Source organism: Myripristis murdjan, chromosome 20 (genome assembly GCF_902150065.1).
Source record: "Myripristis murdjan chromosome 20, fMyrMur1.1, whole genome shotgun sequence".
Lineage (NCBI taxonomy): Eukaryota > Metazoa > Chordata > Actinopteri > Holocentriformes > Holocentridae > Myripristis > Myripristis murdjan.
Window position 1 is genome coordinate 947,225 of NC_043999.1, and position 16,606 is coordinate 963,830.

General features: G+C 43.2%; 1 protein-coding gene across 1 annotated transcript in view; it reads right to left on the bottom strand.

Moving 5' to 3' along the window:
• Nucleotides 1-12,487, bottom strand: part of LOC115378724 (melanoma receptor tyrosine-protein kinase-like) — a 53,349-nt gene extending 40,862 nt beyond the window's left edge. Inside the window, exon 1 of the mRNA XM_030079183.1 lies at nt 12,198-12,487. Within this exon, the coding sequence (XP_029935043.1) occupies nt 12,198-12,273 (76 nt within the window). The 5' untranslated portion in view covers nt 12,274-12,487. The remainder of the gene's footprint in view (nt 1-12,197) is intronic.
• Between the last annotated feature and the right edge of the window lie 4,119 nt (nt 12,488-16,606).

The following is a 16,606-nucleotide window of genomic DNA, read 5'->3' on the forward strand; positions in this document are numbered from 1 at the left end:
CTGAGGCCACAACATTAATATAAGCAAATATAAGCAAATATAGGCAAATATAGGCATGTAGCTGAGGGGGTAGGAGGAGGGGGGAAAAGAATAATAAATAAATAAGTAAGTAAATAAATAAATAAATAAGGGATTTTAAATGTATGTGTTTGTGGATATACTGACAGGAAGAACCAATAACACCGAAGCAAACCCGTCCTGGAACCCTGACCCTGAAATCCAAACCCAAACGGATCACGCCACCTATTTGCTTTGTTTTTGTTGTTGTTTTTGTTTGTTTGTTTTGCTTTTGTTGTGTTGTGTTTTCTTTTTTTTCTGCTTACTTGTTTATTTCATGTTTTTTGTTCTTTGTTGTTACTGTTACTGTCGCTATTGTTGTCTCTACTGTACGTATGTTTGTTGCTGGATATAGTTGTTTGTATGCACTAAATGGTGAGTAAAATAAAATTCATATAAAAAAAAATGTGTTGTGTTCCCTCCATCTTTGTTGAAGAGTGGTTCACAGAGCAGGGGGACGGAGGCCGATAACCAGCAGGTCAGAAAACAGCGGACAGATGAACAGATAAAAGCCGGTGAGTGAAGCGTGTGAGATGTGAATCGATGCGGCGTTGGCTCGGCGACCTTCCCCGCAGCCACGCGACAAACAGCAGCTCTGAGATCTGCTGTCAGAGCCTCACAGGCCGAAAGATCAATAAGCGCTTTCTGATCGCTGACCCCTGAAAAGGCTTAATGGCGGTCAAGTGCTGTTATTGACGCGCCGCGACACCGGGCTGCTGGCAACAGGGGTTCAATCTGTGGGCCGGGGTCCTGAAGCGGGTCGTGGGACAGTTTGCTTTGGTCCCATGAGACAAGAACACAGAAGAATACAGAATCCAAAAGAGAATAAACTTTAATTAATGCTGTCAAAAATAGAAGACCATGTCATATAATATCTAATATAACAATATGCAACAATATGAAGCATAAAAACAAATCACTAAGAGACATGATCTCTACATTTGATCACTTTAAAGGCCCCATGAGGTGGACTCACATGAATTAATCCACATTAATCCCACAGAATATCACAGCAGTAACCAGAGAAGTGAGATCTGAGTGCAGCTGTTTCAGAGCGGAAGAAGGTCACAAACTGGAACTTTTCTTTATGACGCTCCATGAAAAAAAAAAAAAAAAAAAAAAACCTGCAAAGCTGATCTTAAGAGAGTCGGGCTCGTCATCCGTCACCGTGACAACGAGGGGGCTTTTAATCTGAAATGAGGGGTGGATTAGCTGCTGTCTCGAGGAGAGAAAGGCTGCATCAGATTACACAGCGACAGCTGCTCCCTGCAGACAGCACGCTGCTGCCAGAAAAGTCATATTCTGTTTTTTTTTGTGAAATAAATTTATTATTATTCAGGTTTTTAAATATTAAAATGGCTTTTCTGTTTTCTGTTAAGCCTCGTCTTTTTTTGTCATCACCTTTTACTCGTTTCAGATTTTCAGGTCATTTTTATTTTTGAATCTGAAGAGGAGAGGGGTGTGTGTGTGTGTGTGTGTGTGTGTGTATGTGTGTGAACCTGGTCTCATCTGGTTCTCATGATGTTTGACAAAACAAGTGAACACTGATGATGATGATGATGATATTGATGAAGAGGCTGAGACAGACGCAGCGCTGTGCTGCAGGCTGACCAGACACAACAGGGAACACAGTGGCCTCTCTCTCTCTCTCTCTCACTCTCTCTCTCTCTCACACACACACACACACACACACACACAGGAATGACTGAGCAGACCTGCAGGAATGTGTGAAGCAGCTGAGAAACATGAAGTCAGCAGGTTTTGGTCTTGAAGAAAACAAACTTGGACGTTTTCATGCCAAACTGTTCATATCATGTCTGTGTATAATATCTCCAAACTGTATATACTATTCATGTTCTTACATTTATTAATTATGTACTATTTATTATCATTATCTCACTGGATTGCAGAGATCATACTGTGCTCTGCTTACTGTTCATATTCACACTGTAAATACTGTAATACACATTAAACACACACATATTTATATTCACTGCACTTTCTGTGGTTGTTTTGTTTTTGCACTCCTGGTTAGATGCTAAACTGCATTTCATTGTCTTAGTACTGCTACTTTGTGCAGTGACAGTACAATCTAATCTAATCTAATCTAATCTAATCTAATCTACATGACAAATGCAAATGTTTCAAAATGGGTGAACTGCCCCTTTAAAGTGTTACTTCAGACTTTCTGCGGTTATCTCTCTTAACACAGGGAGAGTCTGATACAGGACTTTTCCCACTTTGGTAATCCAGCAATAAATCCCAACTAACGTCTGGACTGCCGCCGCCGCCGCCGCTTTGAAATGCCGGTTTGAAAAAAAAAAAAAGCAAAAGCAGCAGCCGTAGCCGTCGAAGAATAATCCAAGAAAAAAAAGTCAGAATTTTCCAGACTAAAGTCAAAAATTTATCAGAAAAAACCCAGATATTCTCTGAGATTAAAGCGGTATATTTACAAGAAAATAACCCACAAATTTATGAGAAACAAAATCTGAGATTGTCTGAAAAAAAATCTGAGATTAAAGTTGTAAAATTATGAGAAAAAACTCAAAAAGTAAAGTAAGAGTAGAATGTGATGAGGTGGCCGCCTGCAGGCCTGACCCACGAGAGGAAAGGTGAAATAAAACATCAAGTATTTTTGGGAGCTCCTGAGGGTGAGACACAATGGGATTATCTCAGATTAGCTCGTCCCACTGGTGGATCTTTTTTAATCTTGTTGGAGGAAAAACAAGATTTGAACTTTGAAGATGCTTCTGGGAAATGGTCGGTTACCATGTAATTATGCTGACTGACAGCCACACACACACACACACACACACACACACACACGCACACACACACACACACACACACACACACACACACACACACACACACACACACACACACAGGCTGCTCCCCATATCTGAGCAAAATCTGACTTAAGTGGAAAATGTGCATGAAAATGTCTTTAATGTCACCGTAACATTTTTATACACTCCCATTTCTGTGTGTGTGTGTGTGTGTGTGTGTGTGTGTGTGTGTGTGTGTGGTTGTGTATGTAATTGGTGATTTGTCTGCCTCTATAACTGCAAGTGTGTACATGTGCAGTGAGGCAACACACTGTGTGTGTGTGTGTGTGTTTAGTTTGCATCAGGTATTTTGTGTTTCGCGTGTGTTTGTATTAATACATGCTTTAGTGTGTGTGTGTGTGTGTGTGTGTACGTGTCTGTGTACGTGTGTGTGTGTGTTGTTATGTGTACAAGCACACATTTGTTTGTGTTTGTGTTTTAGATGCACGTGTACAGCATGCCCATGTATTTTTCCATGCATGCTTTAATGTGTGTGTGCGTGTGTGTGTGTGTGTGTGTGTGTGTGTGTGTGTGTGTGTGTGTGTGTGTGTGTGTGTGTGCGCGTGTGTGTCCTGCCTGCAGCGGCCTGTTCGGGGTCAGAGCGAGACTCTACTTGTCCGTCTGTCAGGTAAAAGCTGCAGGAAAAACACTGAAGCTCCTGACAGCAGCTGTGTGTGTGTGTGTGTGTGTGTGTGTGTGTGTGTGTGTGTGTGTGTATGTGTGTGTGTCTGTGTGTGTGTGTGTGTGTGTGTGTGTGTGGGTGTGTGGGTGTGTGTGTGGCAGAGCAGGAAGCTGCTGATCCCGCCTGTGAGAGCAGACATCCTGAAAGTAACTGATTACATTTACAAACTGAGGAACTTTTTGTGTACTTTGTTCTTCAAGTATTTTTGAAGTCAGTAATTTTACTTCAGTACTCGACTCCTCATGACCACAAAGTACCCAAAGTATTCAAAGAGTGCTTGGTTACTAAAAAGTACCACAAAGTACTCAGATACTCAAGATAAAGTACCCAAAAGTACCCAGAGGAATTCATTTAATACCCAGACTATCCAAAAGTGCCCGAAAGTACTCAATCAGTAAAAAGTATTCAAAAGTTTGTTGGCACTAAAAAGTACCCCAAAGTACTCAACCAGTAAAAAGTACTCAAAAGTTTGTTGGTACTAAAAAGTACCCCAAAATACTCAATCAGTAAAAAGTACTCAAAAGTTTGTTGGTACTAAAAAGTACCCGAAAGTACTCAATCAGTAAAAAGTACTCAAAAGTTTGTTGGTACTAAAAAGTACCCCTAAGTACTCAATCAGCAAAAACTATTCAAAAGTTTGTTGGTACTAAAAAGTACCCCAAAGTGCTTAAACACTAAGAAAGTATATAGAAAAAGTATCTAGAAGCATTAAGTTACCCTCAAGAACCCCAGACCCAAAAACGCTTAGTTACTAAAAAGTACCTTAAAGTACTCAATAAGAAAAAAGTACCGACAGTACCCAGAATTGTGTGAGTATTAAAAAAATACCCCAAAGAATGATTTAGAAAAAGTACCCTAAAGTGCCCGAGGTACTCAAACAATTAGCAGAAAGTACTCAGAGCTGCTGAACACAAAAGTACAACAAAGTACCCAGAACGCTCAGTTATCTTACTGCACCTCAAAGTACCAAAGACAACCCAAAAGAGTACTCACAAGTACCTCCAAAGTACCCCAAAGTACCCACTGTGGGGTACTTTTACCCCAAAGTATCAACAAAAGTACTTTATGTTACAATTAGAGAAAGATTCGGATTAGGTATAAAAACCTCACACGCACACACACACACACACACACACACACACACACACACACACACACACACACTCTCACACACACACACACACACACACACACACACGCACACACACACACACAGCTGAGTGATTTGTGTTTTCTGGGTGTCGCTCAGTTTCAGTTTGGTTACTGTAAATACTGCTGTTTTGGTTGTTTGACTGTGTGTGTGTGTGTGTGTGTGTGTGTGTGTGTGTGTGTGTGTGTGTGTGTGTGTGTGTGTTAGAGCACAGATTGGGCCACATATTTTTGTCTGACCTGACCCCGGCAGGCAGTCGTGTTTGAGCCGAGCCCCACATCCCACCCGTCCCGCACCGAAACAGCCTGCGTGTTGCCTTCAGGGCCGTCACGGAAACTCCAGCGCTGTGCAGGAAGCCGCCCACAACAGACAGCAGGCCCATCATTTTACATCAGAGTGTAACAGAGTCTAGAGTGTGTGTGTGTGTGTGTGTGTGTGTGTGTGTGTGCGTGAGGTGGCGTTCACTGACCAGGTCTGGGTCTGGAGATTGGAGTTTATAATCTGTGAGGCCAGCAGGTCCCAGCAGCATGACTGACATTCCTCACATACCAGGCAGCCCCCCCACTCTCACACTCACACACACACACACACACACACACACACACACCACAATAAGGTGCAGGACACACAGGAACAGTTCAAACCTGTTTTTTCCTCCAACAAGGCTAATAATCTGCCAGTGGGATGAGATAATCTGAGATAATCCCATTCATTTCCAACTCTAATCAACTTGTATCCAGATTTTTCTTGAATCAAGTGTCATTTTCTTGGTCTGCCTCATTTCAACACATTAAGATTTCCTCTCAGAAAAAAATTCTGAATCAAGTGAAAGTGACCTGGAGACCCGTGGGATTATCTCAGATTACTTCATCTCAGTGGTGGATATTTTTTACCTTGTTGGAAGAAAAACAAGATTTGAACTCTGAAGATGAGATCAAAGGATCTTGGGAACCGGGGAAAAAAAAAAAAAAAAAAAAAAACTTGTAAGGCCCAGTACTGGCGGTGCGTTCACATGCCGGTGGGAACTTCCACAACTGAGAAATTCAAAAAGAGGATTTGAATCTGGACTTGGAACGAGGCTCAGAGCATTCAGCGTTCAGCAAGTACTGCTCAGCACACTGTGTGACGAGCTGCCCTCCCACACACACACACACACACACTCTCTCTCTCTCTCTCTCTCTCTCTCCCTGAAGGTCATTATGACATTAAAAGTCAGGGTGAATGGGAATAACGCCTCAAGCATAGCTGACAGGACACACACACACACACACACACACATACACAGTGTATTACAGCTGTGTGTGTGTGAAGGTCAGGTTGTTTATCAGGATGTTCTCTTTAATCTGAAAGCTGCTGACATTAAACTACAACTTTTACCTTTTTACATTTACTAAACACTTTGATTGAAACATATTTCATCATCACTTTTATTTTAGTATCAGGTAATAAACATGTATCAGGTAATAAACATGAAGTAACAGGTAATAAACATGAAGTAACAGGTAATAAACATGAAGTTACAGGTAATTAACATGAAGTGACGGTAATAAACATGAAGTAACAGGTAATAAACATGAAGTAACAGGTAATAAACATGAAGTGACGGTAATAAACATGAAGTAACAGGTAATAAACATGAAGTAACAGATAATAAACATGAAGTAACAGGTAATAAACATGAAGTAACAGGTAATAAACATGAAGTAACAGGTAATAAACATGAAGTAACAGATAATAAACATGAAGTAACAGGTAATAAACATGAAGTAACAGGTAATAAACATTAAGTAACAGGTAACTAACTGTTAACTAATGTGTCGAAGAATCATGTACTAATGCTGTTCATGCTAAGGTATTAATTTATATGTTATTTAAGGGTTATTGTAAATATTATTAACATTAGTAAATGCCATAATAATCATTAGCTATTACGACATTAACTAACGTTACTTAACGTTAATTGTTGTACTCTTATTGTGAAGTGTTATCTATTTCTGCAACATTTAACAGCCCCTTTGATCTTTTCACATTTAGAAACTATTTATCTTTTTTATGATATTTAGCGGCCATATTTACTGGTCCATGTTTAGGAGTCACTTTTATTTTTGTACAACATTCAGGAACCAAATTACCCAAACATTTTGAAACATTTATGCATCATGTTAATCTCTGTACAATTTGTTTTACTGATCTATTTGTAACATTTTGTCGCCACATCATTTCATTCATAACAATAACTGTCTGCTTGATTCAAACATCAAAAATAATCCATTATCAACATTTAGTAGTCACTTTAATCTTCTCAGTAATGTGTTCATACAAAACTTTAATTTACATGTGTCCATTTACAGTGTTTAATATTTGTTTGTTTAATATGTTTGTTTAATATCTGTTTGTTTAATATTTGTTTGTTTAATATTTGTTTGTTTAAAATCTGTTTGTTTAATATCTGTTTGTTTTTTAACATTTTCACATTTGTCTCTGTACTTGTGTCGCTGTCTTCTCTGTCTGTTTACAGCCTGAACACTCAACAAAACCACCTATTCAAACAGGGAAAATCACATCACACTGGCATGTCTCACACACACACACACACACACACACACACACACACACACGGGTCAGCAGCGTGTCAGCATGTAAGATACTTGTTGTTAAGAAGCAACACAAGGTGGTTTTTGTCCTGATGATGCAAGCCGAGGTGCTGGAACACACACACACACACACACACACACACACACACACACACACACACAGTCATGAGGAGACCCTCCATCCTTGTTTTCAAATTGTTGACAAGACAAAGAGAAAGAGCAGTCAGCTGTTTTCACTTATATCTGAACACACACACACACACACACACACACACACACACACACACACACACACACACACACACACACCTTGTCTAATTAGCCGCTAACTAGCAGCACAATGGACAACACGGAGTGTGTGTGCTGGCTCTGCGTTTTCCTGCCTCACTCCTTCACTCCTTCATCCTGTCGTTCTCTCCGGAGACAAAACACTCGGCTCGCCGCGGCCGAGCCACCTGATTGGTCAGAGATGTGCTCGCGCCGCACCGATAACTCCCACAATGCACAGGTAACCCGCCTTTATCCTGGTGAATGTGGGGGGCTGAGACAGAAAACAGAGAGGAGCTGCGTCCCGAAATCACCGACACAGAGTCAGACAGATGTTTCCACCTGGCTCTGCTCGTAACAACGCATAAAAATTAATTTATAATAATTAAAATAATAACGAATCAACGATAACCCCAGCGGTATCCTCTGAACCCCTGGGTGGTGTTTGCTCAGACCGCAGGCCAGCTGTCTCAGACGGCCTCAGCTGGGCTCCACAGCACCAGCATCACCGTTAAAAACCTGTGCAGCCGCTTTTCCTTCACAAACTGAAAGATCTGATAGATAGATAGATAGATAGATAGATAGATAGATAGATACTTTATTCATCCCAAAGGAAATTTCACAGTTTTCAGCAGTATCCACAGAGTACAAGATTAAGTAAATCAAAAATAAAGAATAAAAGATGACGCTCGAGATCTAAAGATCTAAGTACCCAATGTGCAAAAAAACAAAAAAACAGTGTGCATCAATGTATAAAATGTGCATAGATGTGGGCAATGTGCAAATTTACAGCATAACAGATGATAAATAGCTGATAAATAGATGATATAAAACCAAAAAAAAAAAAAAAAAAAAAAAAAAAAACAGTGTGCATTGATGTATCCAATGTGCATAGATGTGGACAATGTGCAAATTTACAGTATAAACAGATGATAAATAGCAGCAAGCAATATATAGACTATAAACAAGGAATATATAAAAAATAGAAATATGAACAGTTTAAACAGCCGAGAAAAAAAAAAAAAAAAAACCTGACTAAAAACTGTCTGATGTGAACTTTGATCTTTGTGCGTCATCGAGAGCGTCCCCGCCTCTTCTCTCACGGTGCGCACACAGGACCGCTAATCCCTGACCGGGGGGGGGGGGGGGGGGGGGGGGGGGTAATCTGGCTCACAGAGTCCTTGGCACCGACCTGCCTGGTCTTGATGAGCTCTGTTTGTCCTTCTTGTCCTCGTCCCTCCTGGAAGACGGTGCCGCTCCATCACATGTTCTGCCTCTCGGTTCACTGAGAGTTTCTTACATGACCTTTGACCTGAGTCCACCTGATGTTCCTGCACGCTCGGCACTTTTTGGTCAACATGATCTTTGCAGATGTTCTCACTTTTCTATATTTCTGTATCCTTTCAGATGACTGTGGGCTCGTCTCTGGTGGCGTTGTCCTTATAATTTACTTACTGTCCTCTTCATGTACCGACCTGTTTCTATCTTTTATTTTCCCTTTTCTAGTTGTCGTCTCACGGCGCCTTGAGTCTTAAATGTGGACTCTCGCAATTGTTTTCCAATGAGGTTTGTTTTGCTGCAAATGGCAAATAAACTGACTCTGATGTGGTCTGTGCGGGTCAGATCCAGGAGGTCAGATCCAGGAGGTCAGATCCAGGAGGTCAGATCCAGCAGGTCAGATCCAGCAGGTCAGATCCAGGTCAGGTCAGATCCAGGAGGTCAGATCCAGGAGGTCAGATCCAGCAGGTCAGATCCAGCAGGTCAGATCCAGGAGGTCAGATCCAGGAGGTCAGATCCAGCAGGTCAGATCCAGCAGGTCAGATCCAGGAGGTCAGATCCAGGAGGTCAGATCCAGGAGGTCAGATCCGGGTCAGGTGTGGAGGAGCGTCGGCAGGTGATCCTGGTCAGACGTGTACAGCTGCGTCTCCGTCTGGACGCTCCAGCAGGACGTCTCGTGTCCGTTACGTCACTCGCAACGCGTCACATAACGCCGACGTCGGCTCAACGTGACGGAAGTGCAGGATGGCGGCTGCTGTTACCATGGATACGTTAATTAACCTCAGCCTCCTCCGTCGCTGAACTGACGCGAGTCGACGGCGAGGCAGTTTGGAGGGCGAGGAGGCGGAGCTCCGGTCCTCCTGCCTCCATGATGATAAACCAACGTGTAGACATCGACGCCTACGCCGTTACCACGGCAACCCATGCAGACAGGCTGGTGACGTCTGGACACGCAAATCAGATCTGATCACCTGCTAATAAACCGAGCAGACAGTCTGACCTGAGAACCGAGACACACACACACCGGCCACACACACACACACACACACACACACACACACACACACACACACACACAAAAGAGGCTTCTGTTCGAGCAATCTGATTGGTTGAGAGTGGTGTGTCATTTACCACCGCATCACTTTATCTGTTTTATTCCACTTTATTCCAGCATGCAACGCTGCAGCCTCAACAGACCAGAATATTCTCTCTCTCTCCCTCTCTCTCACTCCATCCTCACTCAGAGGGAATTCTGGGAAATGTAGGAAATCACTTCAGAGCTGCAGAAAGAGATGCGGCGGGTTCAGGGAAAGTGGGTTCATTAAGAAAAGAAAAGAAAAGAAAAGAAAAGAAAAGAAAAGAAAAGAAAAGAGTACTTAACGCCACGTTCATCAGCAAACACTGTGAGATCTGAGGCTGTGTGTTCTCTAACAACCAGGAGGTTCTACTGGCCATGCGGGAGCTTTGAGGAACCCTCGGAGAACCTCTCTCTCTCAGGGTGTACGCACCTGGAAGCTCTCACTCTCACACTTCCAACATTTCTCATATCAACAACAGTTTTCCTATAATGCCCTTCTAACACGGCGACAGGGGCTCGAGGTGTGACTGTGGTTAGAATCACTCTAACCAAACAAACCAAAGAAATCTTTTCAGTCACGAAACACTGAACTTTCCCCGAGGAAAAGCTTCTTTTAATCACTTTGGAAAAACACAAACTGAAGCCCCGACACGTCCACCTGAGTTCCTGTTCCTGTAAATCCCTTCTACCTGCTGCCGCTGCGCCCGGAGACACAAACACACATTTGGCACATCATTTCCTCCACACGGCTCACATGAATGTGTGTTAACATGAATAATGTGCTGGGCTGGGCAGGTCCGCCTCCTCCTCCCGGCTCACACACACACACACACACACACACACACACACACACACACACACACACGCTGTGGTGTTAACCTCCCGCAAAAACTCCAATTAAAGTCTCTCGTTTGGACAATAAATCAGAATAAAAGCAGACTATCAGATGACTAAAACCACATGCTGCAGCTCCAGACTCAATTCAATTATAATCCAATAACACGGAGCTCATCTTATCAGCTGGATTAATAAACACCGGGCTGATGGATCAGATGTCAAAAAGTACAGAAAGAAAAACTGAGGAAAAAGAAAAATAAGGGAACAAAATAAACTCCTTCCAGCTTGAACACATTACCGATTATATACCTAATTTCGTATATAAATATAATAACCACACAGCTAATAACTCACTGAGAAACCCTATAATATTCCAATAGTAATACTCTTAAATAGAGTTAAAACGCAGCAACACTTTATTGCGACTCTTGTGGTTTATTTTTAAGATAGTCCTACAAAACAGCAAACTGACTGTACACCCATGTGCATGCTTGCTCTCCTATAGTATCTCTATGGTATTTTTTAATTTTTATTTATTTATTTATTTTTATTGCTGCTATAGGAATTTAAACGTGTCTGCAACTCCACCATCTACCGCGTCTCTTATGGTATTTTTATGATATTCCCAGCGCCTTGCTGTGGTAACTCTGTGATAATCCTGCAGGCCTTTCATGTGTCTGCGCCTCGTTTTTCCTTGCTTTTCCTCCCATTTTCCCCTCTTTACAGTTTATTTGCTGCGGTGTTCCTGTAATATTCACACAGGAACCGAAACCGGGTTTACAGTTTGATGTTAAACTGCACTCAACGAGGTCATTTTTCTCTCCTGCCTTATGAAATGACTTGTTTATTGTCTCTAAAACAGTTTTTAATGACTTTATCGAACTTTATGCTGCAGTTTATCTCAGGTAGAATCGCTGTAATATTTCTATGATATTATTACAGGGACTGAACCGTCCGCAGTGAGTTTGTAATAACTTCACTCTCTTGATACACGTCGCACTCGGAGCTCCTGCTGGCCCTGTGATGTTCACAGCAGGAAGTCACGGTGTGTTTTCGAGGTGTTACAGGCTTTGTTGCATTTTCACATTTTAATGCTGCCATATTTCCTGTGGTAAATCTGTAATCTGTTCCTATTCTCCAACAGCCACAGCTCACTAGCGATTCTACTTTGTGAACTGCAGTAATGAGTCTGTAATACTGCAGTAATACTCCGTGACAGGACGTGGTATTCCTGAGGTGCAGCAGTATCTGTCTAACATGCGCCACGGGATTCCTGCCGTTCACTTCCGAATGAAACTGAGGGAAAGAGAAAGAGAGAGAGGGAGAGGGAGCACAGCCTGAAACCTGCCCGGGCTCAGAGCGCCGGCGGCGGGCAGCGGTGCCCCGGGCGGGCCGGTCAGGGCGGTGAGCCCGGCGGAGGTCCTACCTGTCCGGCTGTGCGCTCGGCCGCAGCCCCGCAGCAGCTGCAGCAGCAGGAGCAGCGCCGCTCCGCCGCCCCGCATGGCTCTCCTCCTCCTCCTCCTCCTCCTCCGCTGCTCCGCGCTCCGGCCGCGGCTCTGTGGCTCCTCCGCTTGTGTCGGCTCGGGAGTTTACTTCGGTTTGTTTGTTTGTTTGTTTGTTTGTTTGTTTGTTTGTTTCAGTCCAACTTGAGATGTAAGGTTTCCTCCATAGTCCGGGACGCAGCAGCGGCGGCAGTGGTGCAGTGGACTGGACTGAGTCTCCGCTGGAGGAGGAGAAACTCTCTCTCTCTCTCTCTCTCTCTCTCTCTCTCTCTCTCTCTCTCTCTCTCACTCACTCACTCACTCACTCTCACTTTCTCTCTCTCTCTCTCTCTCTCTCTCTCTCTCTCTCTCACACACACACACACACACACACACACACACACACACACACACACTCTCTCTCTCTCTCTCTCTCTCGCTGTGTGTGTGTGTGTGTGTGTGTGTGTGTGTGTGTGTGTGTTTCCCTCACTTTCTCCCTACTCTAAGCTCCGGGCTGCTCCATATATGGACAAAATCACACATCACCATATTTTTCTGACAGAATCGCTCCGTGTCAGCCGGTACGGCGGCGCATTAGGGCCACAGAGGGAGAGAAAACACATGGAGCCAGGAGGGGAGGGGCGCTAATACTCCAAAAAAAACAAAAAACAAACAAACAAAACAAAAAAAAAACGCAGAATTTCTGAGATTGAAATTGTAAATTTACAAGAAAGAACACAGAATTTTCTATTTTTCCTTCTTATCCTGTTCTACTTCTGAAGGTTCCTCATGTGCTGCCCCCTGCTGGCCGTGTCTCAGGCCTGCAGCTGATCCCCTCAGCAGATCCTACAGGAACAAGGAGATCCTGCTGATCTGAGCCCAGAATCAGCAGATTGTTTTCTTCTGAATCGGCCCAAGTCACAGCAACGTCTCTTCAGAGTCCAGATGCTGAGGAGGAGGTTGGGGTTCTGGACTCAGACCAGCAGGATTTCCTTCTGACTGAACAACTGTCACTGTTTTTTTTTTTTTTTTGTCACCTAAATTTGTGACTTTATGATCTCGATTTTTTGTTTTTCCTCTTCCCTGGCTCCCTTTTTTGTTTGCCCTCCAGTGGCACTGATACGCCGGCTTCCTTCACTAAAGAGTAAAGGAAAAAACAATTTTTCTGATTTTTTTTTTCTTGTACATTTTAATTTAAAAAAAAAAAAAAAAAAAAGTTTCCCCCCTCCAGAATATTTATTTGGGTTTGGTTCGGTTTGTACATCAGGGAGAAAAAAAAAGAAAAAGAAAAAAAACCTTTTCTAATGTTCCCTGTATTTTGTCTTACTTGCATAAAATATAATTTTTTGATTCAGAGATTTGGGATAACAAAATGAAATCAACAAATATTCTTTCAAAGTGCTGCTTAGTTTATTTAAACCAAACATAAAACTGTTTCAGTGTATTCATGAACTCATCAGCTGAGTGTGTGTAACAGGTCGGGCTGTGCTGCAACACACACACACACACACACACACTCCTCTGGTTCAGTTCCAGTGGGCCTTGCTGGCATTGCCAAAGCACATATACAACACAAATTAAAAATGACACCAATGAAAGAAGGGAAAAATACTGCGATCAAGGCAACCTGGTAGATCCTGTTACATCCTGTTACTCTCTTATTTATGTATGAAGTTTTTTATATTGGTTTATATTGCTCTTGTATCTTGCCGGCTGCCTGTTCCTGCTGCTGATTGTCTCCCAGAGGAAAGCTGCAGTGTTCTGGTCTTTCCATAACATTACCATCTTATTAACATGACATCAGCTGCTCCACACCTCACCGTCCATACTCTCTTTTTCCTCTCTGCTCCCACAGATAATTTTAGGATTTCCATCCCTCATCATTAGACCCCACCAGTAGAATTATATATTGATCTGAATAGATTATGGTGTTGTATATGGTATCATTGTTATCACTGACCATCAAAACATGGGAGTAGACATCATTTCTTTTAATGTATCATGTTTGGTTCAAGAGATATGAGGCAAAATACATAATTAAGTTATGGCGGAAGGCAAAATGGTCACCATTGCGGTCATGAGGCATTCATTGATGTTGTCAGTGGTATCATTGTAATCGTTGCCCATCAAAACATAGGTATAGACATCATCCTTTCTGTGTTATGATATGTTGTTCAGGAGATATTTTGCAAAATATATAATTTGGCTATGGCGGAAATTAAAATGGCTGCCGTGGCTGTTATGAGGGTTTTTTGCGATGGCTAACGTTTTTTATTGAAAGAGCAATATCCATTGAGTAATTGTGCAAATTTTGGCGCTTGTATCCACATTTGAACGATTTCCATGAAAAAATGCAGTTATCTGCCCCACTAAGAGGAGGCGTGAGAGCCTCTCCTGCTCCTCTGTCTCAACACAGACGAAATAAAAGCAAACGATCCTCTTAGGTAACATGACAGACACGGGTGACTGGTCAAGATAAATGGCAAAGGCTTTATTAAACATGAAAGTGAAAAAAAAAACATATCAAAACCACAAATATAAACTTATTATGTGCAACAATATGGAGACAATAACCTCTGTAGACGCTGGCAGTAAAGAGCTACCTCGAGGACGGGGGTCAGGTTAGAGCTTCAGCACGACGCTCAGCTGGGAGGAGGAACCTGAATGAATTACATGCACACCATATTCCTGTATTAACCAGAATATCCTCAATATTCCGGTTGCACACGAGTCATGTGAACACACCGAACCAGATTAAGGTCATATTCCGGTTGGAGAATATTCCCAATCAGACTCCTGACATGTGCCTGTTCTAACCGGAATATTGTGCCATGTAAACGCCTTAATCTGAAAACGCCCCGTACCGGAATATTCAGTCACGTCTGTGCACGCTCGATTCACAAGGAATCCTGCGGCGTCTTTGTTGCTATGGTTACTGCAAGCGGGGGGGGAACAGCAGCCAAAGCCAGGAGACCGCAGTCTGCCTTCAGCTGAGCAAACACTTCAGTATCATGGAGGACATTGATGGGAGAAAACACAGAAATAGAGACAGCTTCTTCTTCTTCTTCTTCTTCTTCTTCTTCTTCTGTATTTCCGGCAGACCAGACTCCTATAGGCGCATTGCTGCCTCCCGCAGGTTGAGTGTTACATTACATACATAAACACAGGAACATGCCAAGTAACATGTAAACAGAATATTCCAGTTGCAGCAGCGCATATAAACACCTTATTCAGAATATGACCTTAACCAGAATATTGACCTGAATCAGAATATGGTGAGCATGTAAACGGAGTCAATGAGAACCAAACCAGTCAATCCGTCAATCAGTCAATCGGTCAATCAGTCAATCAGTCAATCGATAAGCAGTTCCACGGAGCAGGCGGTGGATGTCGTGGGCGGCTCTCAGGTGCCTGAAGCGCCTGAAGCAGCACGACGCTGACAGTCAGCAGGTGTGTTCCTCCAGCTTCACCTGGAATATTACAGTTACAGATCAGCAGCTGGAGGAGGCATGAGCCGGCGGATCGGCAGAGTTTACCGCCACAGCAGCGAGGCGTCTCGCAACACGCCAGGGCTTTCTGCTCGCCATGTGTGGGTTTGGGTTGACAGATTTTGCCGTGTCATCATCCGTCATTGTTTTTGTTCATCGTGGTTTCAGAGGCAAACACAACATCCTCGTGCCTTTGTTCTGGTCTGACACTGACTCAGACTCAGGCCGGCTGTCTGGAAGCAGGAGAGACTTCCAGAGAATTGTGATGCATCACCACGACCAAAAGCCTCCTCCACGCAGTTATCCCCATTTACTACCCCCCCCCCCCTCAATGGTTGCCACACCTTATAGAGTTTTTTAGTACAGCCTCGAGAGGAGTACCTCAGTCTCTCCAACCTTACTTCCTCGAGTCAGCGTTTATGTGTCTTCCATTTGACAAGGATGAATCTCCTGGTGAGGAGCGAAGTGAAAGCAACAGCATCTGCTTGATTTGTTGAAAGTGTAATCCCTTCAGGTGCAGTACCAAATATTGCCATTATTGGCTTAGGGCTAATCTCTTTCTGACAAAATAAGAAATGGTGTCAAAGATGGGGAACCAGAAAGAGCTCAGCCTCGAGCTCGACCCAAACATGTGACTGAGGGCGGCCTCGGGCTGCTGACGTCCTCCACAGCTCGGGTCAGTGTTTGGATAGAGCTTAGCTATGGCGCTTTTCCACTAGTACCTACTCGGATCGACTCGGCTCTACTCTACTCGCCTCGACTCGGTTTCGGTGGTTTTCCATTACAATTGAGTCCCTCCTCGCCGTGGGTGGAGTCGTCATAGCAACACGACGCACCGTCCAGCTCCCTCTGGATTCTTTGGGCCG